The sequence below is a fragment of the Macaca mulatta genome, chromosome 8 (genome assembly GCF_049350105.2).
Source record: "Macaca mulatta isolate MMU2019108-1 chromosome 8, T2T-MMU8v2.0, whole genome shotgun sequence".
NCBI lineage: Eukaryota > Metazoa > Chordata > Mammalia > Primates > Cercopithecidae > Macaca > Macaca mulatta.
Window position 1 is genome coordinate 41,180,452 of NC_133413.1, and position 27,561 is coordinate 41,208,012.

The 27,561-nt window shown below is 38.3% G+C and overlaps 1 protein-coding gene across 1 annotated transcript in view; it reads left to right on the top strand.

Annotated features, from left to right (window-relative positions):
- ADAM32 (ADAM metallopeptidase domain 32) overlaps positions 1-27,561 on the top strand; it is a 164,322-nt gene that overhangs the window by 110,086 nt on the left and 26,675 nt on the right. The window contains 4 exon segments of the mRNA XM_077942768.1: positions 10,440-10,532; positions 11,861-12,059; positions 21,403-21,511; positions 23,170-23,353. Coding sequence (XP_077798894.1) covers positions 10,440-10,532; positions 11,861-12,059; positions 21,403-21,511; positions 23,170-23,353 — 585 coding nt within the window.

Below are 27,561 nucleotides of genomic sequence, written 5' to 3' on the forward strand. Positions count from 1 at the left end.
TCATGCACATGGATATCCCGTTTTCTCAGCATCACTTACTGAAGAGACTGTTCTTTCCCCAGTGTATGTTCTGGACACTTTTGTCAAAAATGAGTTTACTGTAGATGAATGGATTTATTTCTGGCTTCTCTATTCTGTTCCACTGGTCTATGTTTCTGTACCATATCATTTTGGTTAGTATTCCTCTGTAGTATAATTTGAAATCAGGTAATGTGATTCCTCTAGTTTTGTTCTTTTTGCTCAGGATAGCTTTAGCTATTGTGGGTCTTTTTTGGTTTCATGTAAATTTTAGGATTTTTTTCCTATTTCTGTGAGGAATGTCACTGGTATTTTTATAGAGATTGCATTGAATTTGTAGATTGCTTTGGGTAGTGTGGCTATTTCAACAATTTTGGTTCTTCTAATCCATTAACATGGAATATTTTTTCATTTTTGGTGTTCTCAATTTCTTGCATCAATGTTTCATAGTTTTCATTGTAGAGATCTATCACTTATTTGATTGAATTAATTCCTAGACATTTTATTTTATTTATAGTTATTGTAAATGGGATTACTTTCTTGATTTTCAGATTGTTCACTGTTACCATATAGAAATGTTTTTCTTCTTTTTTGATATAAATGCATAGAGCTATAAACATACCTTTTATTTATTTATTTTTTTCTCTATTTTTTTTTTTTTTTTGAGACGGAGTCTCACTCTGTCGCCCAGGCTGGAGTGCAGTGGCCAGATCTCGGCTCACTGCAAGCTCCGCCTCCCGGGTTCCCGCCATTCTCCTGCCTCAGCCTCCCGAGTAGCTGGGACTACAGACGCTCGCCACCTCGCTCGGCTAGTTTTTTGTATTTTTTAGTAGAGACGGGGTTTCACCTTGTTAGCCAGGATGGTCTCGATCTCCTGACCTCGTGATCCGCCCATCTCGGCCTCCCAAAGTGCCGGGATTACAGGCTTGAGCCACCGCGCCCGGCCAACATACCTTTTAGTACTGTTTTGCTCTATCTCATAGATTTTGGTATGTTGCATTTCCATTATCATTTGTTTCAAGAAATTTTTAAATTTCCTTCTTAATCTCCTCATTGACCCACTGCTAATTCAGGAGCATATTGTTTAATTTCCATGTATTTGTAATAGTTTCCAAAATTCCTTTTGTTATTGCTTTCTTGTTTTATTCCATTGTGGTCAGAGAAGATGCTTGATATTATTTAATTTTTTTGAATGCTTCAAGATTTCTTTTGTGACCTGACATATGATCTGTCTATACCTGAGAACAAGTCATGTTCTGAAGAAAAGAATGTGTATTATTCAGTTGTTGGATGAAATGTTCTATAAATATCTATTAGATCCATTTGATCTATAGTGCAGATTAAGTTTGATGTTTCTTTATTGATTTTATTGATTTTCTGTCTGGAAGGTCTACTGACTGCTAAAAGTGGGGTGTTAAAGTCTCCAGCTCTTATTGTATTGGGTCTATCTCTCTCTTTAGCTCTAATAATATTTGCTTTATATATCTGGGTGCTCCAGTGTTGGGTGCATATATATTTACAATTGTTATATACTCTTGCTGAAATGAGCCTTTTATCATTATATAATTACCTTCTTTGTCTCTTATAGTTTTTGTCTTGAAATGTGTTTTGTCCGAGATAAGTCTAGCTACTCCTGCTCTTTGTTTAGTTTCCATTGGCAAAGGATCCCTTTCCATCTGTTTATTTTCAGTCTGTGTATGTCTTTATAGGTGAAGTGTATTTATTGTAGGCAACAGATCATTAATTTCTTTTGTTTTTAAAATTCATTCAGCCACTCTTTGATTTTTGATTGGAGTGTTTAGTTGATTTATATTCCATGTTATTATTGATAAATAATAACTTTCTCCTGCCATTTTGTTATTTGCCTTTCTTCTTCCTTTCCTTTCCCCTTTCTTCTCTTTCCTTTCCTTCCCTTCCCATTTCCTTCATTTTCCTCTTTCCTTCATCTTCGTTTTAGTAAAGGTGATTTTCCTCTAGTGATATGATTTAATTTCTTGCTTTTTATATTCTGTGTATCTGTTATGTGTTTTTAGATTTGAGGTTAGCATGAGACTAGCAAATACTATCTTAGAGCCCATTATTTTAAGCTGATAACAATTTAACACTGCACAAACAAGCAAGAAGACTAATCAAAATTCTGTTTTTAATTCCTCCCCCTGCTTTTCAACTTTTTGTTTTTTCTACTTATATATATTGTACTGACTATGTCGTGAAAAGTTGTAGTTATTATTTTGATTGGTTCATCATCTAGTCTTTCTGCTTAGAATAAGAGTATTTTTATGCGCCCCAGTTAAAGTGTCATAATATTCTGTGTTTTTCTTTGTAGGTACTCTTACCAGTGAGTTTTGTACCTTCAGATGATTTATTAATGCTCATTAACATCCTTTGCTTTCTGATAAAATAGTTTCCTTGTGCATTTCTTGCAGGACAGGTCCGGTGTTGATGAAATCCCTCAGCTTTTCTTTCTCTGGGAAAGTCTTTATTTCTCCATTATGTTTAAAGAATATATATATATATTTTTGCCAGATATGCTATCTTAAGGCAAAAGTTTTTTTTCCAGCACTTTTAAATATGTCATGCCTCTCTCTCCTGACCTGTAAGATTTCTGCAGAAAAGTCTGCTGCCAGACATATTGAATCTCCATTGTATATTATTTGTTCCTTTTCTCTTGCTGCTTTTAGGATCCTTTATCTTAGATCATTAGGGGTTTGATTATTAAACTCTTTGAGGTAGTTTTCTTTGGGTTAAATCTGCTCAGTGTTCTATAACCTTCTTGTACTTGGATATTGATATCTTTCTCTAGGTTTGGGTAGTTCTGTTATTATATTTTTGAAAAAAGCTTTCTACCCGCACCTCTTTATCTACCTCCTCTTTAAGGCCAGTAACTCCTAGACTGGCCCCTTTGAGGCTATTTTTAGATCTCGTAGATATGCTTCATTCTTTTTTATTCTTTTTTTATTTGTCACCTCTGTGGATTTTCTTTTTTTTTTATTATTATTATTATACTTTAAGTTCTAGGGTACATGTGCATAACGTGCACGTTTGTTACATATGTATACTTGTGCCATGTTGCTGTGCTGCACCCATCAACTCGTCATTTACATCAGGTATAACTCCCAATGCAATCCCTCCCCCCTCCCCCCTCCCCATATTAGGCCCCGGTGTGTGATGTCCCCCTTCCCGAGTCCAAGTGATCTCATTGTTCAGTTCCCACCTATGAGTGAGAACATGCGGTGTTTGGTTTTCTGTTCTTGTGATAGTTTGCTAAGAATGATGGTTTCCAGCTGCATCCATGGCCCTACAAAGGACACAAACTCATCCTTTTTTATGGCTGCATAGTATTCCATGGTGTATATGTGCCACATTTCCTTAATCCAGTCTGTCACTGATGGACATTTGGGTTGATTCCAAGTCTTTGCTATTGTGAATAGTGCTGCAATGAACATACGTGTGCATGTGTCTTTATAGCAGCATGATTTATAATCCTTTGGGTATATACCCAGTAATGGGATGGCTGGGTCATATGGTACTTCTAGTTCTAGATCCTTGAGGAATCGCCATACTGTTTTCCATAATGGTTGAACTAGTTTACAATCCCACCAACAGTGTAAAAGTGTTCCTATTTCTCCACATCCTCTCCAGCACCTGTTGTTTCCTGACCTTTTAATGATTGCCATTCTAACTGGTGTGAGATGGTATCTCATTGTGGTTTTGATTTGCATTTCTCTGATGGCCAGTGATGCTGAACATTTTTTCATGTGTCTGTTGTCTGTATGAATGTCTTCTTTTGAGAAATGTCTGTTCATATCCTTTGCCCACTTTTTGATGGGGTTGTTTGTTTTTTTCTTGTAAATTTGTAAATTTGTTTGAGTTCTTTGTAGGTTCTGGATATTAGCCCTTTGTCAGATGAGTAGATTGCAAAAATTTTCTCCCATTCTGTAGGTTGCCTGTTCACTCTGATGGTAGTTTCTTTTGCTGTGCAGAAGCTTTTTAGTTTAATTAGATCCCATTTGTCAATTTTGGCTTTTGCTGCCATTGCTTTTGGTGTTTTAGACATGAAGTCTTTGCCCATGCCTATGTCCTGAATGGTACTACCTAGGTTTTCCTCTAGGATTTTTATGGTATTAGGTCTAACATTTAAGTCTCTAATCCATCTTGAATTAATTTTCGTATAAGGAGTAAGGAAAGGATCCAGTTTCAGCTTTCTACTTATGGCTAGCCAATTTTCCCAGCACCATTTATTAAATAGGGAATCCTTTCCCCATTTCTTGTTTCTCTCAGGTTTGTCAAAGATCAGATGGCTGTACATGTGTGGTATTATTTCTGAGGGTTCTGTTCTGTTCCATTGGTCTATATCTCTGTTTTGGTACCAGTACCATGCTGTTTTGGTTACTGTAGCCTTGTAGTATAGTTTGAAGTCAGGTAGTGTGATGCCTCCAGCTTTGTTCTTTTGACTTAGGATTGTCTTGGAGATGCGGGCTCTTTTTTGGTTCCATATGAACTTTAAAGCAGTTTTTTCCAATTCTGTGAAGAAACTCATTGGTAGCTTGATGGGAATGGCATTGAATCTATAAATAACCTTGGGCAGTATGGCCATTTTCACGATATTGATTCTTCCTATCCATGAGCATGGTATGTTCTTCCATTTGTTTGTGTCCTCTTTTATTTCACTGAGCAGTGGTTTGTAGTTCTCCTTGAAGAGGTCCTTTACATCCCTTGTAAGTTGGATTCCTAGGTATTTTATTCTCTTTGAAGCAATTGTGAATGGAAGTTCATTCATGATTTGGCTCTCTGTTTGTCTGTTACTGGTGTATAAGAATGCTTGTGATTTTTGCACATTAATTTTGTATCCTGAGACTTTGCTGAAATTGCTTATCAGCTTAAGGAGATTTTGGGCTGAGACGATGGGGTTTTCTAAATATACAATCATGTCATCTGCAAACAGGGACAATTTGACTTCTTCTTTTCCTAACTGAATACCCTTGATTTCTTTCTCTTGCCTGATTGCCCTAGCCAGAACTTCCAACACTATTTTGAATAGGAGTGGTGAGAGAGGGCATCCCTGTCTTGTTCCAGTTTTCAAAGGGAATTTTTCCAGTTTTTGCCCATTCAGTATGATATTGGCTGTGGGTTAGTCATAAATAGCTCTTATTATTTTGAGGTACGTTCCATCAATACCAAATTTATTGAGCGTTTTTAGCATGAAGGGCTGTTGAATTTTGTCAAAAGCCTTTTCTGCATCTATTGAGATAATCATGTGGTTCTTGTCTTTGGTTCTGTTTATATGCTGGATTATGTTTATTGATTTGTGAATGTTGAACCAGCCTTGCATCCCAGGGATGAAGCCCACTTGATCATGGTGGACAAGCTTTTTGATGTGCTGCTGGATTCTGTTTGCTAGTATTTCATTGAGGATAAGCTTTGATCCGTTGCTGGCAATGAGCTGCGCTCCTTTGCCGGGGGAGATGTGCTCTTATTTTTTGAATTTCCAGCTTTTCTGCCCTGCTTTTTCCCCATCTTTGTGGTTTTATCTGCCTCTGGTCTTTGATGATGGTGACGTACTGATGGGGTTTTGGTGTAGGTGTCCTTCCTGTTTGATAGTTTTCCTTCTGACAGTCAGGACCCCAGTCAGCTGTAGGTCTGTTGGAGATTGCTTGAGGTCCACTCCAGACCCTGTTTGCCTGGGTGTCAGCAGCAGAGGCTGCAGAAAATAGAATATTTCTGAACAGCGAGTGTACCTGTCTGATTCTTGCTTTGGAGGCTTCCTCTCAGGGGTGTACTCCACCCTGTGAGGTGTGGGGTGTCAGACTGCCCCTAGTGGGGGATGTCTCCCAGTTAGGCTACTCAGGGGTCTGGGACCCACTTGAGCAGGGAGTCTGTCCCTTCTCAGATCTCAGCCTCCGTGTTGGGAGATCCACTGCTCTCTTCAAAGCTGTCAGACAGAGTCGTTTGCGTCTACAGAGGTTTCTACTGCTTTTGTTGTTATCTGTGCCCTGTCCCCAGAGGTGGAGTCTACAGAGACAGGCAGGTTTCCTTGAGCTGCTGTGAGCTCCACCCAATTCGAGCTTCCCAGCGGCTTTGTTTACCTACTTAAGCCTCAGCAATAGTGGGCGCCCCTCCCCCAGCCTGGCTGCTGTCTTGCCGTGATATCGCAGACTGCTGTGCTAGCAATGAGGGAGGCTCCATGGGCGTGGGACCCTCCTGGCCAGGTGTGGGATATTATCTCCAGGTGCGCCTGTTTGCTTAAAGCGCAGTATTGGGGTAGGAGTTACGGGATTTTCCAGGTGTTGTGTGTCTCAGTTCCCCTGGCTAGGAAAAGGGATTCGCTTTCCCCTTGCACTTCCCAGGTGAGGCGATGCCTCGCCCTGCTTCAGCTCTCGCTGGTCGGGCTGCAGCAGCTGACCAGCACCGATTGTCCGGCACTCCCTAGTGAGATGAACCCAGTACCTCAATTGAAAATGCAGAAATCACCTGTCTTCTGTGTCGCTCGCACTGGGAGTTGGAGACTGGAGCTGTTCCTATTCGGCCATCTTGCTCCGCCCCGCCTCTGTGGATTTTCAAATAGCCTTTCTTCAGGCTCACTAATTCTTTCTTCTGCTTGGTCAATTCTGCTATTAAGAGACTCTGATGCATTCTTCAGTATGCCAATTGCATCTTTCAACTGCAGAATTTCTGCTTGATTTTTTAAATAATTTCAATTTACGTTTAAAATTTATCTGATAGAATTTTGAATTCCTTCTCTGTGTTATCTTGAATTTCTTTGAGTTTCCTAAAAATAGCTATGTTGAATTCTCTGTCTGAAAGGTCACATATCTCTGTTTCTCCAGGATTAGTCCTTGATGTCTTATTTAGTTCATTTGGTGAAGTCAGAGTTTCTTGATGCTTATGGATGTTCTTTGGTTTCTGGGCATTGAAGAGTTAGGTATTTATTATAGTCTTTGCCATCTGGGCTTATTTGTAGCCATCCTCCTTGGGAAGGTTTTCCAGAGTATTCGAAAGGACTTAGGTGTTTTGATTTAGGCCATATTTGCATTAGGGGGTCACCCCAACCTCAGTAATGGTGTGGTTTTTTGCAGACTCTTAGAGGTACTGTTTTGGTGGTCTTGGATAATATCCAGAAGAATTCTCTGGATTACTAGGCAGAGACACTTGTTTTCTTTTCTTACTTTCTCCCAAATAAATGGAATCTCTCTTTCTTTCTGTGCTGACTGTCTGGAGCTGGGGTTGGAGAGACACATTCCTGTGGCCATCACCACTTGGATTGTGCTGGATCAGACCTGAAGTCAGCAGGTCACTGGGTCTCATGCAAGGCTTGCTGAAAGCACTACCTGACTACTGCCTATGTTCTCTCAAGGCCCTGGAGCTCCACGATCAGCAGGTGGCAAAGCCAGCAAGGCTTGTGTCCTCCCTTTTAGGGAGCAAGTTCTCACAGCCCCTGGGCAGGTGCAGCGATGCCATCCTGGAGCCAGGGATTGGAGTCAGAAACCTTAGAAATATACCTGGTGTTCCGTTCTACTGTGGCTGATCTGGTATTCCAACCACTTGACACAGTCCTTCCCACTCTTACCTTTTTTTCCCATAGGCTGAGGAGCCTCACCCTATGGCCTCTACCACCACAGGCCTTCAGGGAGTAATGCCAGACCACTTCTGATGTTGAGTTTAGGCCCAGTGACTCCTTAGTCCGCTTGTTGTGGGTGTGCAAGACCTGGGACTCACTCTTCAGGGCAGTGGGCTCCCCTCTGTCCCAGGGCAGGTCCAGAAGTGCTATGGAAGAGAAAAGGCTTGGAATCAGGGAACCCAAGAGCCCTCTTGGTGCTCTGCCCCACTGTGGTAGAGCTTGTACCTGAAGTCAGCATGACTAAGTTTTACTCAAGGCCCACAGCATACTACCTGGGTATCACTGTTCATTCTTTAGGGCCCAAGGGCTGTTTAATCAGTAGGTGATTAATCCTTCCTGGACTGGCTCCTTACATTCAAGGCAGCAGGTTCCCTTCTCTCAACCAGAAGGACGGGGTCTTTTTGGAGCTGTGCACTCTGCTGCCTGAGGCTGGGGGAAGGATGGCACAAGCATTCTCTTAGCTTCCCTGGCTGGTGTCTCTACAGGTCACTTGCCCCTGCAGTCTGGCTTGGAGCCCAGCTCACCACTAGGACTTGTCTAGTCATTGCAGTCCTTGTGTCACAGATTGCCCCTCAAGTTCACTTAGGGCAGCAGAGTACTCCAGCCCATGGTGGTGAGGCTTGCTGGAACTCAAGCTCTGACTGATCAGATGGATGGTTCCCCTCTGGCTAGGGCTGGTTTATATGCCCCCTCTATGGATGGGCGTCAGCTGAGGATAGCCTGGTTCTGCTTTACACTGTGTCAAGGCAACACTGAATTCAATGCAAAGTCTCACAATCACTGTGCTCTTTTCCCTGAATCACAGATTCTCCGCACCATGAAGCTGCTGCTGGGGGATGAGGGATGGTTGCTGTTGGCAATTCAAGACTTTCTTTCCCATCCTCTTTGGTGCCTCTTTCAGCAACATGAAGTCATTCAAGAGCAAGCTGTTTAATTTCCATGGTTTTTGAGATATCTTCTTGGTATTGATTTCTATTTTTATTTCACTGTGGCTTGAGTGTATGGTTGGTATACTTTCAATTTTAAAAAAATTTATTTAGACTTGGTTTATGGTTGAGCATGTGGTTGATCTTAGAGTATGTTCCGCGCATGGGTAAGAAAAATGTATATTCTGTTGTTGACATATGGGGTACTCTGTAAATGTGTATTAGGTCCAATTGGTTAAGTGTTGAATTACATTCAGAATTTCCTTTTTAGTTTTTTGTCTTGGTGGTCTGTCTAGCACTGTCAGTGGGGTATTAAAGTTCTCCACTATTATTGTGTGATTAAGTGTTTTTGTAGGTTGAGAAATAGCTAGAATCTAAGTTCTACAGTGTTCAGTGCATATGTATTTGGTACCATTAATTCTTCTTGTTGAACTCTTTTTCATTATGTGATGTCATTATTTATCTTTTATTACTGTTTTTGGTCCAAAGTTTGTGTTATCTGATATAAAAATAGTGACTTCTGCTCTTTTTTGTTTTCCATTTGCATGATCTTTCTCCAACCCTTTACTATGAGCCTACTGGTTTTGTTACATATAATATAAGATGGATCTCTTGAAGACGGCAGATGGATGGGTTTTGTTTTTTTATTCAATTTGCGCTTATAGTCTCTTTTACTTATTTCTACTTGGATCTGTATTATTTCTTTCGTTCCACTAATTTTAAGTTTGATTTCTTCTTGCCTTTCTAGTTTCTTGAGGTGCATCATTAGGTTGCTGATTTGAGAATTTTCTCCTTTTTTGATGTAGGTATTTATTCTTATAAACTACCATCTTAGTATTGCTTTTGCTGTATCTCATAGGTTTTGTTATGCTGTGTTTCTATTTCATTTGTTTCAAGCAATTTTTTTTATTCTTTATTTCTTCATTGACTGTTGATCATTCAGGAGCATGTTGTTTAATTTCTGTGTGTTTGTGTAGTTTTTTAAGTTCTTGTTATTGATTTCTATTTTATTCCATTGTGGTCAGAAAAGATACTTCATATGATTTTAATTGTTTTTTGAATTTGTTGAGATGTGTTTTTTAGCTTAGCATATGGTCTGTTCTGAAGAATGTTTCACTTGCTAATGAAAAGAATATGCATTTTATAGCTGTTTGATGAAATGTTGTGTTAGGTCCATTTGGTCTAGAGTGTGGTTTAACTCTGATGTCTCTGTTGATTTTTTTTTTTTTTTCTTTTTGGTTTGGGTGATCTTTCCATTACTGAGTGAGGTGTTGAATTATCCAAGTATTATTGTAATGTATTCTTTCTTTCTCTTTATGTCGATTAATGTTTGCTTTATATATTTGGATTCACCAGTGTTGGGTGCACTATATTTAGAATTATTATATTCTCTTGCTAAATGGACTACTTTAGTATTATATGGGGACCACCTTTGTTTCTTTTTACAGTCTTTGACTTGAAGTCTATTTTATCTAATACAAATATAGCTATTCCTGCTCTTTTGTGTTTCCATGTGCATGTAATACATTTTTCCATGCCTTTATTTTCAGTCTATGTGTGTCTTCATACATGATGTATTTTTGAAGGCAGCATATAGTAAGGTCTTGCTTTTTATCCATTTTGACATTCTCCATGTCTTTTAAGTAGAGAATATAGTCCAGAGGAAGGTAAGTAGGTTACTAGTTACTCTCTTATGACTGGTAGTATAAGTCCTACATTAGTGTTTTAAATGTTTAGAGATGTTAAAACCTATAACTATCAGCAGCATTCATATCCCTTTCCAAATTCAAACAGTAAGCCCATCAAAATATAACTCCTTGTAAAGATTTTACTATTGTCATGATGTATTTTTACTTGTACCTTTCACTAATTCATAGCAATGTGGACCTGCAAGCTGCTGTGACTTTCGAACTTGTGTGCTGAAAGACGGAGCACAATGTTATAGAGGATCATGCTGCAGAGACTGTCAAGTAAGATTTAAGTTTATGAACATTTTTCAGATATGTAATAAATCATGTGCAGGGTACTTTACAACACTTAGACCTACAGCTGTAAATCAGTTATTTTTCAGATAAAGAGAAAGATATAAACTCAGAATAGGATTTCTGATTTTTGTTAACTTTTCTTAGGTGTTCTACATGCCAATATTTTCAGTAAGTTGATGCTGTTGTTTTTTACACCTTGATTTAGAGATATTATAGGATTCTTCAATAGAGAAGACCTCCACTGAATGGAACAATTATTTATTTGCTCGATACAATATTTATATTATTGTAAAGAAAAACATTTTTATGGGTTGTGAATAAGTATCTATATGTAATTGAAAGATACAGCAGATTTCCTTGAATGTATAAGGAATGAAGCTCACTAGAAGTAACATTTTTCACATGGTGCATGTAGCATAACATTTAAACTTTGAACTTATTATTCAAAGATCATTTGACTTAAAGATTATGTTTTAGTTTCTATGGTGAAGACATTGACTCCTGTTTTCTGTTTTTCTTTTCAGCTCTTCTAAAATATTATTAACAGGTTTCTCATAGGAGAATACCTCTGTTGAAGTATCTGTAATGCATTCTATCTTCATGACTGTCCTGCACTGATGCAGTTTTATGTATTCTTTTCTTAGGATGTTATTATCTGATTGCATTCTTACTTCTATAATCTTTTTAGTGTCAGCTGGAAGTCATCAATTAAGAATTATGAGATAGATGTTTTATTTAAGATTCTTTTTGTAAATTTCCACAATTTTGTGTGTGAAAGAGTCTACATACTTCCATGATGTGAGAGAAAGGTTATAGTTGGGTTCATTCCTCTCCAAAGACTCTCACAGTTGAACTGCGTTTTTAATCATGCTTGTGTTTCCCTCTGCAGTTATTCATGTTTCACAGTTGTCATAGAATTTTAAAGTATTCCATACTTACACACTATGGCTTGAAAAAGTATATTTCATTTAGAAATGGACTAAATTACAGTATTTTCACCCAAAAGAAATAAATTTCCTAAGCTTAAAGCAAACGTTCTTCTCTTACATTGAGAATACAAATAAAACTTTGACTTTCATCACATCAGATTTGTGTTTTACATTTTCTTGTACATATATCTTATCTCCTATTTTAGTCAAAAACATTCTATTTATATTTTTATATTATTAGCATAGTAATTTGTGTAAAAAGTATTAATATACATTAATTGATAGACTAAAGTGAAAATGATTAACACAATTTTGAAGTAAATATTAATAAACACAGTAATCCTATTTGTAATGCTTTATTTTTTATATTCTAATTTCTCTTAGATTTTACAATCAGGTGTTGAATGTAGGCCGAAAGCACATCCTGAATGTGACATTGCTGAAAATTGTAATGGAAGCTCACCAGAGTGTGGTCCTGACATAACTTTATTCAATGGACTTCCATGCAAAAATAGCAAGTTTATTTGTTATGATGGAGACTGCCATGATCTTGATGCACGTTGTGAGAGTGTATTTGGAAAAGGTAATATCTTTTTGTTACATCTAAATAGCCCTTAACATTGTTGTTAACATTACCAGGATAATGGGGAATATTTTTAATATATATAAAATGTGAAATTTTTATATGGTATAAAATGTGGAATATATTATATGTATATATTTTATTATATGTATAAGCAAACATATACACACTAATTCTTCTTTTTAATGTTTATATTTTTTCCATCTTTGCTGACATAGAACTGACAAAAATTGTATGTATGTTTTTAGGTGTTTGATTTTGTTTTGATATATGTATACATTGTGAAATATTTGCCAGTTAAGCTGATTAATATGTCCATCATCTCATATAGTTACCATTTTCTTTTTTATCCTTTAAAAGAATTTTTGTATCTATCCTTTGTGCAGATTTTGAGTATATAATACAATATCATTTACTAAAGTCACATTGTTGTACATTACAACATGTACAACATGTAGTTCAACATGTACTCTTGAACTTATTTATTTTGCATAACTGAAACTTTGTACCCCTTGACTAGCATTTCCCCATTTCCCCCCTTACCTCAGCTTCTTGCAACCATCATTCCACTCTCTGTGTTTTTGAGTTTGACAATTTCAGATTGCATATATAAGTGAGATCATGCATTATCTATCTTTCTGTATCTGGCTTATTTCACTTAGCATAATGGCCTCCAGGTTCACCTGTGTTATTGCAAATGGCAGGATTTTCCTCCTTACTCTGACTGAGTAATATTGCATTTTGTATGTTTGTGTATATGTATATATATCTATATAAACACAGACATATATATATATCACATTTTTAATACATTTATCTGTTTACCTAAGCTAAAAGTGAACTTTCTTCTCTTATACTCAGAACACAAGTAAATCTGACTTTCATTACATCAGATTGTGTTACACTTTTTCAATCAAATAGACACCAGTTGTGTCCAAATCTTGGTTATTGTGAATAATGTAGCAATAAACACGGGGGTGCAGATATCTCTTTTGCAATATTGATTCATTTCCTTTGAATCTGTACTCAGTTGGAATTGGTGAATCATAAGGTAGTTCTACTTTTGATTTCTAAGGATGTTCTATATTGTTTTCCATAGAGGCTGTACCAATTTACATTCCCACCGACAGTGTATGGGGGTTTCTTTTCTCCACATCTTCACCAACATTTATTATCTTTTATCTTTTTGACAATAGTCATTCTAACAGATGTGAAGTGGTATCTCATTGTGGTTCTGTGATTAGTGATGAGCATCTTTTCATGTATGTCTTGATGAATTGTGTGTATTCTTTGGAGAAATGTTTATTCAATCTTTTGTCCATTTTTGATCAGGTTATTTTCTTTTGGTACTGAGTTTTATGAGTCTCATATATTTTGGAAATGAATTCCTTACTATACACATGATCTGCAAATACTTTATCTTATTTTACAGAAGTTGGCTTTTCACTATGTTGATTTCTTCCTTTGTTGTGCAAAACATTTTTAGGATGCCGGTCTTCATCCCCTCACAAAAAACAAAAAAATAGGCAACTATTTATGAAGTATAATAGTCTTGCAAAGGCTCTAAGGTCCATCTGAGAACCCTCTAGCAGTACAGCGGAGAAAAAAATGGGAAAAACTGTAAAGAAGGATTGCTGATTACAGCAGCACATCTGAGATATATGGAAATGGTTATGAACAAAGAAGGGAGGAGGCCATCAGTATTAGCCACTCAGCATGTGCCATTGTCATCTCCAATAGCCTGCTCTGCAGAGGACAGTGGTGTCTTTTATTACTGAGGTAACCAACAGTCATCCCAGCCTCTGGCTCCATGGAAAATGAGATCCAAATGTGCCTTTCATCCAAGAATCAGCTACTGTTTTATAGCTGTGGGACTTGAACAACTACCCCTCCCGACCCTGTGCGCACCCCTGACCCTGGAGCTGTGGTTCGGGTCTGCAGTGTGTGCACTCATGCCTCAGGCTCAGAGATAGTGCAGCTATGTGTGAGTCTTCACACTGAACCTAGGAACTTTTGTTCCTGTACACCCACGTGTGCTTAAGACCCTGACTCTCCTTCTGCTCCACAAACACCCACTGTACTTCGTACATCATTACTTATGTGGAAGCAGGGCTGTCTTCACCTTAGGCACCAGTGTCACTGCTTCCCCGTACCCTTTGGTCTCTTCATGTGTGCTTGTGATTCAGACCCTGGCTCTGTGGCTGCTGCATGGGCACCGTGCATCAGACACCAGTGAGGGAATGCCCTCAAACCAGACCTTGTGCCAAATGAAATTGCCCAGGGCCATGAACTCCCTGGTGGGAGAAAAAGAGATTGAGGACCCCACGATCCTTCACCATTGGAAACACAGCAGTCTCATTGTCCCGGCAGATACCACAACTTTAGCTGCTCAGGACCCCCTGCAATCTTTGTTAATGTTGACCTCAGCTGACAGAAATGAATGGAGGGTTCACTGCTGTGTCTTCATCAAAGCCAGAACCATCCACTCTACCTTTCTAACAGCCTTTTTCCCACCTATAGAGTAAGATTTTTTTTAAAATCAATGAAAGCATTCTGTAAAGTTTCAAAATGGTGACTCTGCATCAAATTTGAAGGTATCAATGCAATACAATAAGAAACATGAAAAACTGAGGAAACTTATCACCATCAAATGACACAATAATTTTCTAATAACTGACCCCAAAGAAATAAAGATCTTCAAATTGCCTGAACGAGATTCAAAATAATTGTTCTAAGGATACTCCACAAACTTCAAAAGATCACAGAGAAACAACATATATTTTTTATAAAATATAATCAAATTATTGGGCTGAAGAACACAATGAATAACATTAAAATGCAATAGATAACATCAACAACAGAATTCACAAAGGAAAAGAAAGATCTGTGAACTTGCAAATAGATTACTTGTATATATACAACTAGAGGAGAAATAAGAAAAAAGAATGGAAAGAAACAAAGAAACGAACACTATGGGATTTTGAAACAGCATCAAGAAAGCTAACATTCTCATTATAAGAGGTAAGAAAGGAGAAGAGAGACAAGGACAGAAAGCTTATTTAAAATAATAATAACTGAAAACTTCCAAATTCTTAGGAAAGATATAAATGCACAGGTACAGGAAGCTCAAAATCCTTCAGTCAGGTTTAATCCAAAGAAGATTACACCAAGCTCAAAATTCTTCAGTCGGGTTTAATCCAAACAAGACTACACCAAGACATATTGTAATAAAACCATCAATGAAGACAATGAAATTTTGAAAGAAGCAAGAGAAAAAAAAAGATTAAGTAACATAATCCAACATATAAGTTGGATTTTCTCAGCAAATACTTTGCCAGTGAGGAGAGTGGAACGATATAGTGCTGAAAGAAAAAAAAATGTCGACCAAGAATACTTTATCTGGCAAAGCTGTTCTTCAGGAATAAAGGAAAGATAAAACTTTCCGAGACAAACAAAAGCTCAAGAAATTCATTGCCACTAGATCTATCTTACAACAAATGTCAATGGGAGTTCTCCCATCTAAAACAAAAAGACTAATATGTAGTATGGAAATATATAGAAATATAACATTCACTGGTAAAAATAAGTATATAGTCAAATTCAGAATACCAAATACCAAAATGCCAATATGTCTCTAGTATAAAGGTTAATAGACAAAACTACTGAAATAATTATTACTATAATAATTTGTTAAGGAATATGCAACATAAAAATTTATAAATTGAGATGGATCATCATGGCAGATGGGAGGCAGGACTAGACTACAGCTCCGGATGGGACAGTGTGTGGTGGCTCACATTGTGAATTTTAGCTCCAGAGCAACTGCAAGAACAAACCAGCAATCCTGAGAGGACCCACAGGCCCTCTGAAGGAAGTGGACTGCTCCTGCAGGACCCAGGAGATACCCCAAATACTGTGAGTGCCCCAACTGTGGAAGTGGGAAAGGGGGACCCTCCCTTCCTCCTCTCCTGAACACACACCCCCATTGGAGAAACTGAAGGCCTGTCTGAGGGAGAAGTTTCCGAACTTACCTGGAGCTGCGTCAATTTAGAGAGCTGGGCAAAATACAGGGGTAGAGGAAGCAGGAGAAAGACCCTGGGAGCTCGCTGGGTCCCCAAGCAGACCATTCCTGCCTGGCACCACAGGGATCTATCTGAAGGATGGCCAGAGGAGCAGTGGGTAAAACTTCACAGGGAGAAGGAAACAAGACTTGGGGCTGTTGAAGTGGGGCATGGTGAGAGTGAGACAGGCCCTTCAGTTTGCATGGGAGCTGGTTGAGGCCTGTGACTGCCAGCTTTCCCCCACTTCCCTGACAACCTGCATGACTCAGCAGAGGCAGCCATAATCCTCCTAGGTGCACAACTCCAGTGACCTGGAATCTCACCCCCACCCCACACAGCAGCCGCAGCAGGACCTGACTAAGGAGAGTCTGAGCTCAGACATGCCTAACCCTGCCCCCACCTGATGGTCTTCCTTACCCATTCTGGTCACTGAAAGCAAAGGGCATATATTCTTGGGAGTTCTAGGGACCCACCACCACTGGTCCCTCTCCATACTACCACAGCTGATGCTCTCGGGAAAGGACCACCTCCTGGCAGGAGGCCAACTGGCACAAAAACAGGGCATTAAGCCACCAAAGCTAAGAACCCTCATGTAGTCCATTACACCCTCCGCTACCTCCACCAGAACAGTTGCTGGTATCCATGGCTGAGAGACTCATAGACAGTTCATATCACAGGACTCTGTGCAGACAATTACCAGTACCAGCCTGGAGCTGGGTAGACTCGCTGGATGGTTAGACCCAGAAGACAGACAACAATCACAGCAGTTTGGCTCGTAGGAAGCCACATCCACAGAAAAAGGGGGTGAGTACTACATCAAGGGAACACCCCAGGGGACAAAAGAATCTGAACAAAAGCCTTCAGCCCTACACCTTCCCTCTGACAGAGACTACCCAAATGAGAAGGAACCAGAAAACTATTCCTGGTAATATGACAAAACAAGGCTCTTTAACATCCCCCGAAATCACACTAGTTCACAAGCAATGGATTAAAACCAAGAAGAAATCCTTGATTTACCTGAAGAAGAAATCAGGAGATTAGTTATTAAGCTAATCAGGGAGGCAATAGAGAAAGGAGAAGCCTAATGCAATGAAATCCAAAAAATGACACAGGAAGTGAAGGGAGAATTATTCAAGGAAATAGACAGTTTAAAGAAAAAAACAATAAAAAATTCTGGGAATTTTGGACACACTGTTAGAAATGCAAAATGCTCTGGAAAGTCTTAGCAATAGAACTGAACAAGTAGAAGAAAGAAATTCAGAGTTCTAAGATATGGTCTTTGAAATAATCAAATCCAACAAAGACAAGGGAAAAAGAATAAGAAAATATGAACAGAGCGTCCAATAAGTCTGGGATTATGTTAAATGACCAAGCCTAAGAATAATTGGTGCTCCTGAGTAAGAAGAGGATTCTAAAAGTTTGGAAAACATATTTGGGGGAATAATTGAGAAAAACTTCCCTGGCCTTGTGAAAGACCTAGACATCCAAATACAAGAAGCATAAGGAACACCCGGGAAATTCATTGCAAAAAGATCATTGCCTAGGCACATTGTCATCAGGTTTTCCAAAGTTAAGATGAGGGAAAGAATCTTAAGAGCTGTGAGACAGAAGCACCAGGTAACCTATAAAGGAAGACCTATCAGATTATCAGCAGATTTCTCAACAGAAACCCTACAAGCTAGAAGAGACTGGGGCCCTATCTTCAGCCTCCTCAAAAAAAACAATTGTCAGCCAAGAATTTTGTATCCAGTGAAACTAAGCATCATTTATTAAGGAAAGATACAGTCTTTTTCAGACACACAAATGCTGAGAGAATTTGCCGTTACCAAGCCACCACTAGAAGAACTGCTAAAAGGAGCTCTAAATCTTGAAACAGATCCTGTAAACACATCAAAACAAAACCTCTTTCAAGAATAAATCACACAGGACCTATAAAACAAAAATACAAGTTAAAAAGCCAAAACAAAAAACCCAAAGTACAGAGGCAACAAAGAGCATGATGAATACAATGGTACTTCACATTTCAATACTAACATTGAATGTAAATGGGCTAAATGCTCCACTTAAAAGATACAGATGTACCATATGACCCAGCCATCCCATTACTGGGTATATACCCAAAGGATTATAAATCATGCTGCTATAAAGACACATGCACACGTATGTTTATTGTGACACTATTCACAATAGCAAAGACTTGGAATCAACCCAAATGTCCATCAGTGACAGACTGGATTAAGGAAATGTGGCACATATACACCATGGAATACTATGCAGCCATAAAAAAGGATGAGTTTGTGTCCTTTGTAGGGACATGGATGCAGCTGGAAACCATCATTCTTAGCAAACTATCACAAGAACAGAAAACCAAACACTGCATGTTCTCACTCATAGGTGGGAACTGAACAATGAGATTACTTGGACTCGGGAAGGGGAACATCTCACACCAGGGCCTATCATGGGGAGGGGGGAGGGGGGAGGGGGGAGGGATTGCATTGGGAGTTGTACCTGATGTAAATGACGAGTTGATGGGTGCTGACGAGTTGATGGGTGCAGCACAGCAACATGGCACAAGTATACATATGTAACAAACCTGCACGTTATGCACATGTACCCTAGAACTTAAAGTATAATAATAAAAAATAATTAAAAAAAAAAAGATACAGAACCCCAGAATGTATAAAACCTCATCAATAAACTATTTGCTGGCTTTAGGAGACTCACCTAACACATAAGGAGTCACATATACTTAAAATAAAGGGGTGGAAAAAGGCATTTCATGCAAATGGACACCAAAAGCAAGCAGGGGTAGCTATTCTTACATCAGACAAAACAAACTTTAAAGCAATAGCAGTTAAAAGAGACAAAGAGGGACATTATATAATGGTAAAAGGACTTGTCCAACAGGAAAATATCACAATCCTAAACATATATGCAACTATCACTGGAGCTGCCAAATTTATAAAACAATTACTAATAGATCTGAGAAATGACAACAACATAATAGTAGTGGGGGACTTCAGTACTCCACTCACAGCACTAGACAGTTATCGAGGCAGAAAGTCAGCAAAGAAAAAATGAATTTAAACTATACCTTGGAAAAATGGACTTAACAGATATATACAGAACATTTCATCCAACAGCTGCAGAATATACATTCTATTCAACACTGCATGGAACATACTCCAATGATAAGCCATAAAATGAATCTCAATAAATTTAAGGAAACTGAAATTATGTCAAGCACTATCTCTGACCACATTTATCTCAGACACCCACATTTATTGCCCTGGTGCCATCCATGCACAACTATCTATGAAAGTGCATCCACTATTTTAATGCACATCAAAGCATTTGATAATAGATTACTGCACATCAAAGCATTCAATAATGTGGTACTGGGGATCTAATTACACCATTTGGACCGTGGAAGAGCAAATTCTATTGCTTACTAAACTTAGTCAATATACTCTATTATAGGGAATATTTAACATACGACTTCACATTTGCAAAGTGCTGCCCTTTTTATTAGTATTTTCATTTTGCTTTTGAAAACCAAGACAAGTCTGAGAGAAAGTGATGATTTAATACTAATGGGAGAGAGTGTTTAAGGGAGAAATTGATGATAGGGAGTTATTGGTAACTTTAGATGCCATATGTAGACTAATAAAATTGAGTTGGTTGAAGACTATACTTTGAGCAGAATTCATCTGACTGCTTTGTGACCAAACATATTCTTTACATTATCTTTCTAAACTGAACTGAATTTTCAAATTTCTTTCTCCAGACAATCTCTCAGTGTTTAACATGCCCTGCATTGGCATTCCTAACCTGGTATCTCCCATTCACTATCGAACTGGTTAAACATTGTGAATACTCTGAACTAGTATTGCCTATCCTCATGGAATCTATATAATCTCCCGTAATGGACCAATATCAAAAATGGTGGAAAGAGATAAGATGAGGGGAAAACAAAACCCCAAAAAAGGACAGCAGAAAGAAAAAAATGTGTATCATAGAAGGTACAGGTAAACAGGAGAAACTTTCTTGATCTTGAAAGAGAATGGAGAGGGATTAGATGGGAATTAATAGTGACTAAATAGCTATAATATTAAATCTCATAACAATTCATTGACATATATTATTATCTACTTTTGTCAATAAAGCAGTTAGATTTAGAGAGGTTCATTTTGGAGAAGGTAACTGTGCTAGGCAGAATCCTAAAATGACTCCCAGAATTCTTCTGGTGTAGACACTACTTGGATAATTCCCTCCCTTTGAGTTGGGGTAGAACCAGTGAATATATGATTGAATATCAATCCTGTGATTAGCTTATATACTAAAGGTCAAGGAATCTTGAAGATGTAGTTAAGGTCTACTATCAGTCAGTTTTGAGTTAATCAAAAGGTAGGTTGCTCTGAGTGCACCTGAACTAATCATGTGAGCCCTTAAAAGACGGGAAATGTCAGAAAGATTCTCCTGTGGGTTTGGAGGAAGAAAGCTGCTGTGTTCCGAGAGTGCCATGTGACTAGGACCTGTGAGGAAGTTCTAAGAGCAAAGAGCAATCCCTAGCAGACAGCTAGCAAACCTACAACTGCAAAAAACTGAACTACTAACAACCAGTGACCTTTGAAGGGGATATAAACCTGCAGATGACACTGCAGCCCCAGCCAGTATTTTGATCTCAGCATAGTATGCAGAGAAAACCCATATGACTTGCTGAACTAACCTAGTGAGTCCATGACAATAAATGGGTGTTGTTTTAAGCTGCCAAATCTTTTCTAACTTTTTACAGAGAAATAAAAAATCCGATATAATGAAGGAAAAAATAGATAAATATATAAGTTGCTAATTTTGGTCCCTTCAATTTAGACTACCTGAAGATACAATGAAGTTTCTTCTCATTGAAGAAATTTTATTGATTTTGTTATAGACCTGGTTTTTAATGAGTTCACACTCAATCTAGAAGAATGGTATAGTTTTCTTGGTTTATCGCGCTATTGCTTTCTTTCACAGAGCCCTCTTCTAGTTGACACTTCTATAACATCTCCCCTCTACCTATATTATCTTTTGTGATGGAAATGGATGGAAATGAAGCAAAAGGAGCAATAACAGTGGGCATTGCCTTTCACTTTACTTTTCACTCTTTCCTTACAACCTCACTAGGAAAAATGTTTCAATTAGATATTAATAGAGAGATAAAGGGAACATTATATGAAGAAATGGAGGAAGATGAAAAACCAATAAACATTTTAATCCAAATGTATTTCTGACTTTAACAGGTTCAAGAAATGCTCCATTTGCCTGCTATGAAGAAATACAATCTCAAGCAGACAGATTTGGGAACTGTGGCAGGGATAGAAATAACAAATATGTGTTCTGTGGATGGAGGTATGCTCTACAAATATAAATGATACTTTTCTTATGTTCTATTAGATTTTTAAAAACATTGCCCCCTTCTCTTTAGTTTATGTCATTCATTCCAGTGGTTTAAAGTATTACATGTGCATGGGAGTGAATCTCAAGTCAAAATCTCCAGCCCTGACACCTCTCTTGTGCTGCAGGCTAAAATTTCATCTTATTTTTAAACATTTACACGTGAATGCCCATTATGTTTCTAAATCCAATCCAAAGTTGAAATTCATAATAGCCACTGTACCTTTCCTGCTTATTTTTCCTTTCCATCCACTTGGTTACTTGCCTATGAGGAAGACTGCTCAGTGTCTATAAAATGCAGTTCAATTCCTCCTGAATCTGAAGAGCCAGGTTTTTGATATTTTGATCATGAGTTTAGTTTTACAAAACATCTCTTAGGAACCTACTATACACCACACACTGGGCTAAATCCTAGTTAGCAAATCATACTCATACACTCATGGAATTTGTAGACTCATAAATATACCATGAAGTTTTATGCTTCCTTGACTTGCTTATGCTGTTACTTTTGTTTAGAAATACTTCACTGTTTCTGTTGAAAGCTTACTAATTTGTGAGTTTTAACTCGGATGGTGTCTCCTCTATGAAGTTTTCCTTAACTGTGAGGTTAGGATGTGTCCTCTAATCTCACAGTTACAGAAAACTTCATAGAACTTTTAAGAGAATCTTAAACCTCTGTAATGATTTATTTCACTTATAACATTTTAATGGAATTTGAATCATATTAGTATCTAAGCCATAGAAGAATATTAGACTGTAAAGTCCTTGAGTGTAGGGGTTACAGCTTTTTCATCTTTCTTTCCTTCTATAGGGTGATATAAAATGCTATAGTGAATTGATTATTTGACAGTAAATATATAATCTGCCCAGTAAATAACAGATCACTAGTATTGTTACCAGAAAGGGGTCTGAATACGGATCCCAGGAGACGGTTCTTGGATCTTGTGGAAGAGAGAATTTGGGGCAAATCCATACAGTAAAGTGAAAGCAAATTTATTAAGAAAGTAAAGGTATAAAAGAAAGACTACTCAACAGGCAAAGCAGCAGCATGGACTGAGGGTTCCTCTCCTTTGTAGACCATATCGGATGACTTCCTGATGTTGCTGTGGCATTTGTAAACTGTCATGGTGCTGGTGGAAGTATCTTGTAGCATGCGAATGCATTATAATTAGAGTATAATGAGCAATGAGGATGACCAGAAGTCACTTTTGTCGCCATCTTGGTTTTGGTAAAATTTGGCTGGCTTCTTTATCTCCTGCTGTTTTATCAGCTTATGACCTGTATCTTATGCCGACTTCCTGTCTCATCTTGTGACTAAGAATGCCGTAACCTCCTGGGAATGCAGCCCAGTACATCTTAGCTTTATTTTACCTAGCCTCTATTCAAGATAGAGTCATTCTTGTTCAAATGCCTCTGACAGTACCTTTGAAAATTAAGCTAGGATCAATGGATTTATACTTTTTTACTTTAAATGTTACCATGAAAACATTACGTTTTCTGTAGGTACGTTGCCGTAAGTGGAAAACTATTCTTTTTTCATCACAGAAAGCAAATCCAAAGCATTCCTAATAAATTCCTAATGTATAATAAGCATATTTTTTTTATGTTTTCAGGAATCTTATATGTGGAAGATTAGTTTGTACCTACCCTACTCGAAAGCCTTTCCATCAAGAAAATGGTGATGTGATTTATGCTTTCGTACGAGATTCTGTGTGCGTAACTGTAGACTACAAATTGCCTCGAACAGTTCCAGATCCACTGACTGTCAAAAATGGCTCTCAGTGTGATGTTGGGAGGGTAAATAATTTAAAATCTATTTTAAAAATATAGTTTTATTCATTGTTTTCCTCTTTTTATTTAAGTATCAAATTTTAATTTATTTCTAGTATTAGGTAATCTTAAATGTTTGGAAGCAAAATGAATAATCTTAAATTAGTCTCCAAATAGTAAGAGGGAAATGGGAAGGTCCCACTGCCCCCCCGCCGCCCCCGCAAAACCCCTGTTTGAATTTCAGTGTTCTGAGCAAGGAAACTCCAAATATTTGGAGCTTTCCTTGGGAGAGAGTCTTGGGAATATATTATAGTTAAGAACCTCATAGCATGGGAACTTGCTTTTCTTCTGGGAGAAGAAAGAAGAAATCTCACTGTCACTGCCAGCTTTCCCCCACTTCCCTGGTGACCTGTATGACGCAGCAGAGGCAGCCATGATCCCCCTTGGATGGTAACTCCATTGGCCTGAGAACCACCTCCCCCAATCTACCACAACGGCCATAACAAGCCCTACTCTAGGAGAGTTTGAGCTCGGACATGCCCAACCCTGCTCTCATCAGATGGTCTTTCTCTACCTGCCCTGGTAGCCAAAGACAAAAATGACAGTAACTCATGGGAGCTCTATGGCCCTGGTCATCACCTGAAAAACTTGAATACTTACCTGGGTGACCTTAGGGCAAGCTTGTATCCCCCCTATACTACTACAGCTGATGCTCTCTTGAAATTGCTCTGTTGGCTGGAGGCCAGCCAACTCAAGCCATTACAGCAATTCATAACAGAACAACCCTGCTCCAAGGAAGGAAAAAACAACAGCTAATTCCACTGCCTGGAACATTCTGGCTAACCAGAGGTCCCGAGTCTGTCCACATAACAACTTCATTGCTAGCATGACCAGCCTTGGAGAAAACCAGTTGCACTAAACAAGACTATAACCAAGGACTCTCACAGAATCCACTTCACTCCCCTGCTACTTCCACCAGAGCAGGTGCTAGTATCAATGGCTGAGAGACCTAAAGATGGACCACATCACAGGATTCTTTGCAAACATTCCCAAGTACCAACCCAAACTCCACTACCTCCACTGGGTGGCTAGACCCAGAAGAGCAGTAACAATCACTGCAGTCTGGCTCTCAGAAGGCCCCATCCCTAAGGGAAGGGGTAGAGCACAACATCAAGGGATTACCCTGTGGACAATAGTCTGAACAGCAGTCCTTGATTCCCAGATCTTTCCTCTAACATAATCTACCCAAAAGAGAAGGAACCAGAAAAATGATTCTGGTAATATGACAAAAACATAGTTCTATAACACTCTTAAAAGATCACACTAGCTTACCAGCAATGGATCCAAACCAAGGAGAAATTTCTGAACTGCCAGAAAAGGAATTCAGAAATTTGATTATTAAGCTACTCAAGGAGGCACCAGAGAAAGGTGAAAAACTACCTAAGAAATTTTTTAAAGTACAGAATATGGACAAAAAATCTCCAGAGAAATATATATCATAAATTAAAAAATCACAACTTCTGGAAATAAAAGACACACTTAGAGAAATGCAAAATACACTGGAAAGTTTCAACAATAGAATTGAACAAGTAGAAGAATTTAAGAGCTTTAAGTCAAGGCTTTGGAATGAACCCAATCTGACACAGACAAAAACAAAAAAGAATAAAAAAGTGAACAAAGCCTCCAAGAAGTTTGGGATTATATTAAATAACCAAACATAAGAAAAATTTGTATTCCTGAGGAAGAAGAGAAATCCAAAAGTTTGGAAAACTTATTTGAGGGAATAATCAAGGAGAACTCCCATGACCTTGCTAGAGATCTAGACTTCCAAATACAAGAAGTTCAAAGAACACCTGGAAAACTTATCACAAGAAGAGCATCATCTAGGCACATGGTCATCAGGTTATCTAAAGTAAAGATGAAGGAAAGAATCTTAAGAGCTGTGAGAAAAAAGCACCAGGTAACGTATAAAGGAAAACCTATCAGATTAACGGCAGATTTCTCAGCAGAAACTCTACAAGCTAGAAGGGATCGGGATCCTGTCTTTAGTCTCTTTAAACAAAACAATTATCAGCCAAGAATTTTGTGTCCAGTGAAACTAAGCTTCATAAATGAGGGAAAGATAAAGTCTTTTTCAGACTAACAAAAGCTGAGAAAATTTGCGACTACCAAACTAGCACTACAAAAACTGCTAAAAGGAGTTCTAAGTCTTGAAACAAAACCTTGAAATACACCAAAATAGAACCTCCTTAAAGCATAAATTTCACAGGATCTCTAACTCAATAACACAATGAAAAAACAATCAAGATATTCAGGCAAAAACCAGCATGATAAATAGAATAGTACCTCAAATCTCAATATTAACATTGAAAATAAATGGCCTAAATTCTTCACTTAAAAGATTCAGAATGGCAGAATGGATAATAATTCACCAAACAAGTAGCTGCTGTCTTTAAGAGACTCACCTAACACATAAGGATTCACAGAAACTTAAGGTAAAGGGGTGGAAAAAGATATTCCATGCAAATGGACATGTAAAGTGAGCAGGAACAGCTATTCTTATATCAGACAAAACAGATTTTAAAGCAAAAAGTCTTTTAAAAAAGACAAAGAGGGGGCATTATATAATGATAAAGGGACTAGTCCAACAGGAAAAAAAATCACAATTCTAAATACATATGCACCTAACACTAGAGCTCCCAAAGTTATAAAACAATGCTTGATAGACCTAAGAAATGAGATAGATGGCAACATAATAATAGAGTGGGTGATTTCAATACTTCATGACAGCATTGGACAGGTCATCAAGACAGAAAGTCAACAAAGAAACATGGTACTTAAACTATATCCTAGAACAAGTAGACTTAACAGATATTTATAGAACATTGTACCCCAAAATGCAGAATATATATCTATTCATCAACACATGGAACATATTCCAAGATTGACCATATGGTGGACCACAAAATAAGCCTCAATGAACTTAAGAAAATTGAAATCATATCAAGTACTCTCTCAGGCCACAGTGGAATAAAATTGGAAATAACTCCAAAAGAAACCCTCAAAATCATCCAAATACATGGAAATTAAGTAGTCTGCTCCTGAATGATCTTTTGGTCAACAGTGAAATCAGTGGAAACTAAAAACTTCTTTGAACTGAATGATAATAGTGACACAACCCATCCAATCCTCTGGGATACAGCAAAAGCAGTGCTAAAAGGAAAATGTATAACGTTAAATGCCTACATCAAAAAGTCTGAAAGGGCACAAATAGACAATCTAAGGTCATTGTATTAGTCTGCTTTCATGTTGCTCATAAAGACATACCTGAAACTGGGCAATTTACAAAAGAAAGAGGTTTAATGAACTTAAAACTCCACGTGGCTGGGGAGGCCTCACAGTCATGGCAGAAGGTGAAAGGCTTGTCTCACATGGAGGCAGACAGGAGAAGAGTGCTTGTGTGGGGAAACTCCCCTTTGTAAAACTATCAAACCTTGAGAGACTTATTCACTGTCATGAGAACAGCACAGGAAAGATCTGCCCTCATGATTCAATTACCTCCCAACACATGAGAATTCAAGATGAGATTTGGGTGGGGACACAACCTAATCATATCATTCAACCCAAATCTCATGTCCTCACATTTTAAAACCATCCATGCCTTCCTAACAGTCCCCCAAAGTCTTAACTCATTTCAACATTAACTCAAAAGTCTATAATCCAAAGTGTTATCCAAGACAAGGCAAGTCCCTTCCACCTGTGAGCCTATAAAATCAGAAGCAAGTTAGTTACTTCCTAGATACAACAGGGGTATAGGTATTGGATAAATACAGCCTTTCCAAGTGGGAGAAATTGGCCAAAACAAAGGGGTTACAGGTCCCATGCAAGTCCAAAATCCAGCGGGGCAGTGAAATCTTAAAGCTCCAAAATGATCTCATTTGACTGCATGTCTCACATGCAGGTCATGCTGATGCAAGAAGTAGGTTCCCACAGCCTTGAGCAGCTCTGCCTCTGTGGCTTTGCAGGGTATAGCCTCCTGGCTGCTTTCACAGGCTGGCACTGAATGTCTGCAGCTTTTCCAGGCAAACAGTGCAAGCTGTAGGTGGATCTACCATTCCGGGGTCTGGAGGATGGTGGCCCTCTTCTCACAACTACACTAGGCAGTGCTCCAGTAGGGACTCTGTGTCAGGGCTCCAACCTCACATTTCCCTTCTGCACTGCTCTGGCAGAGGTTC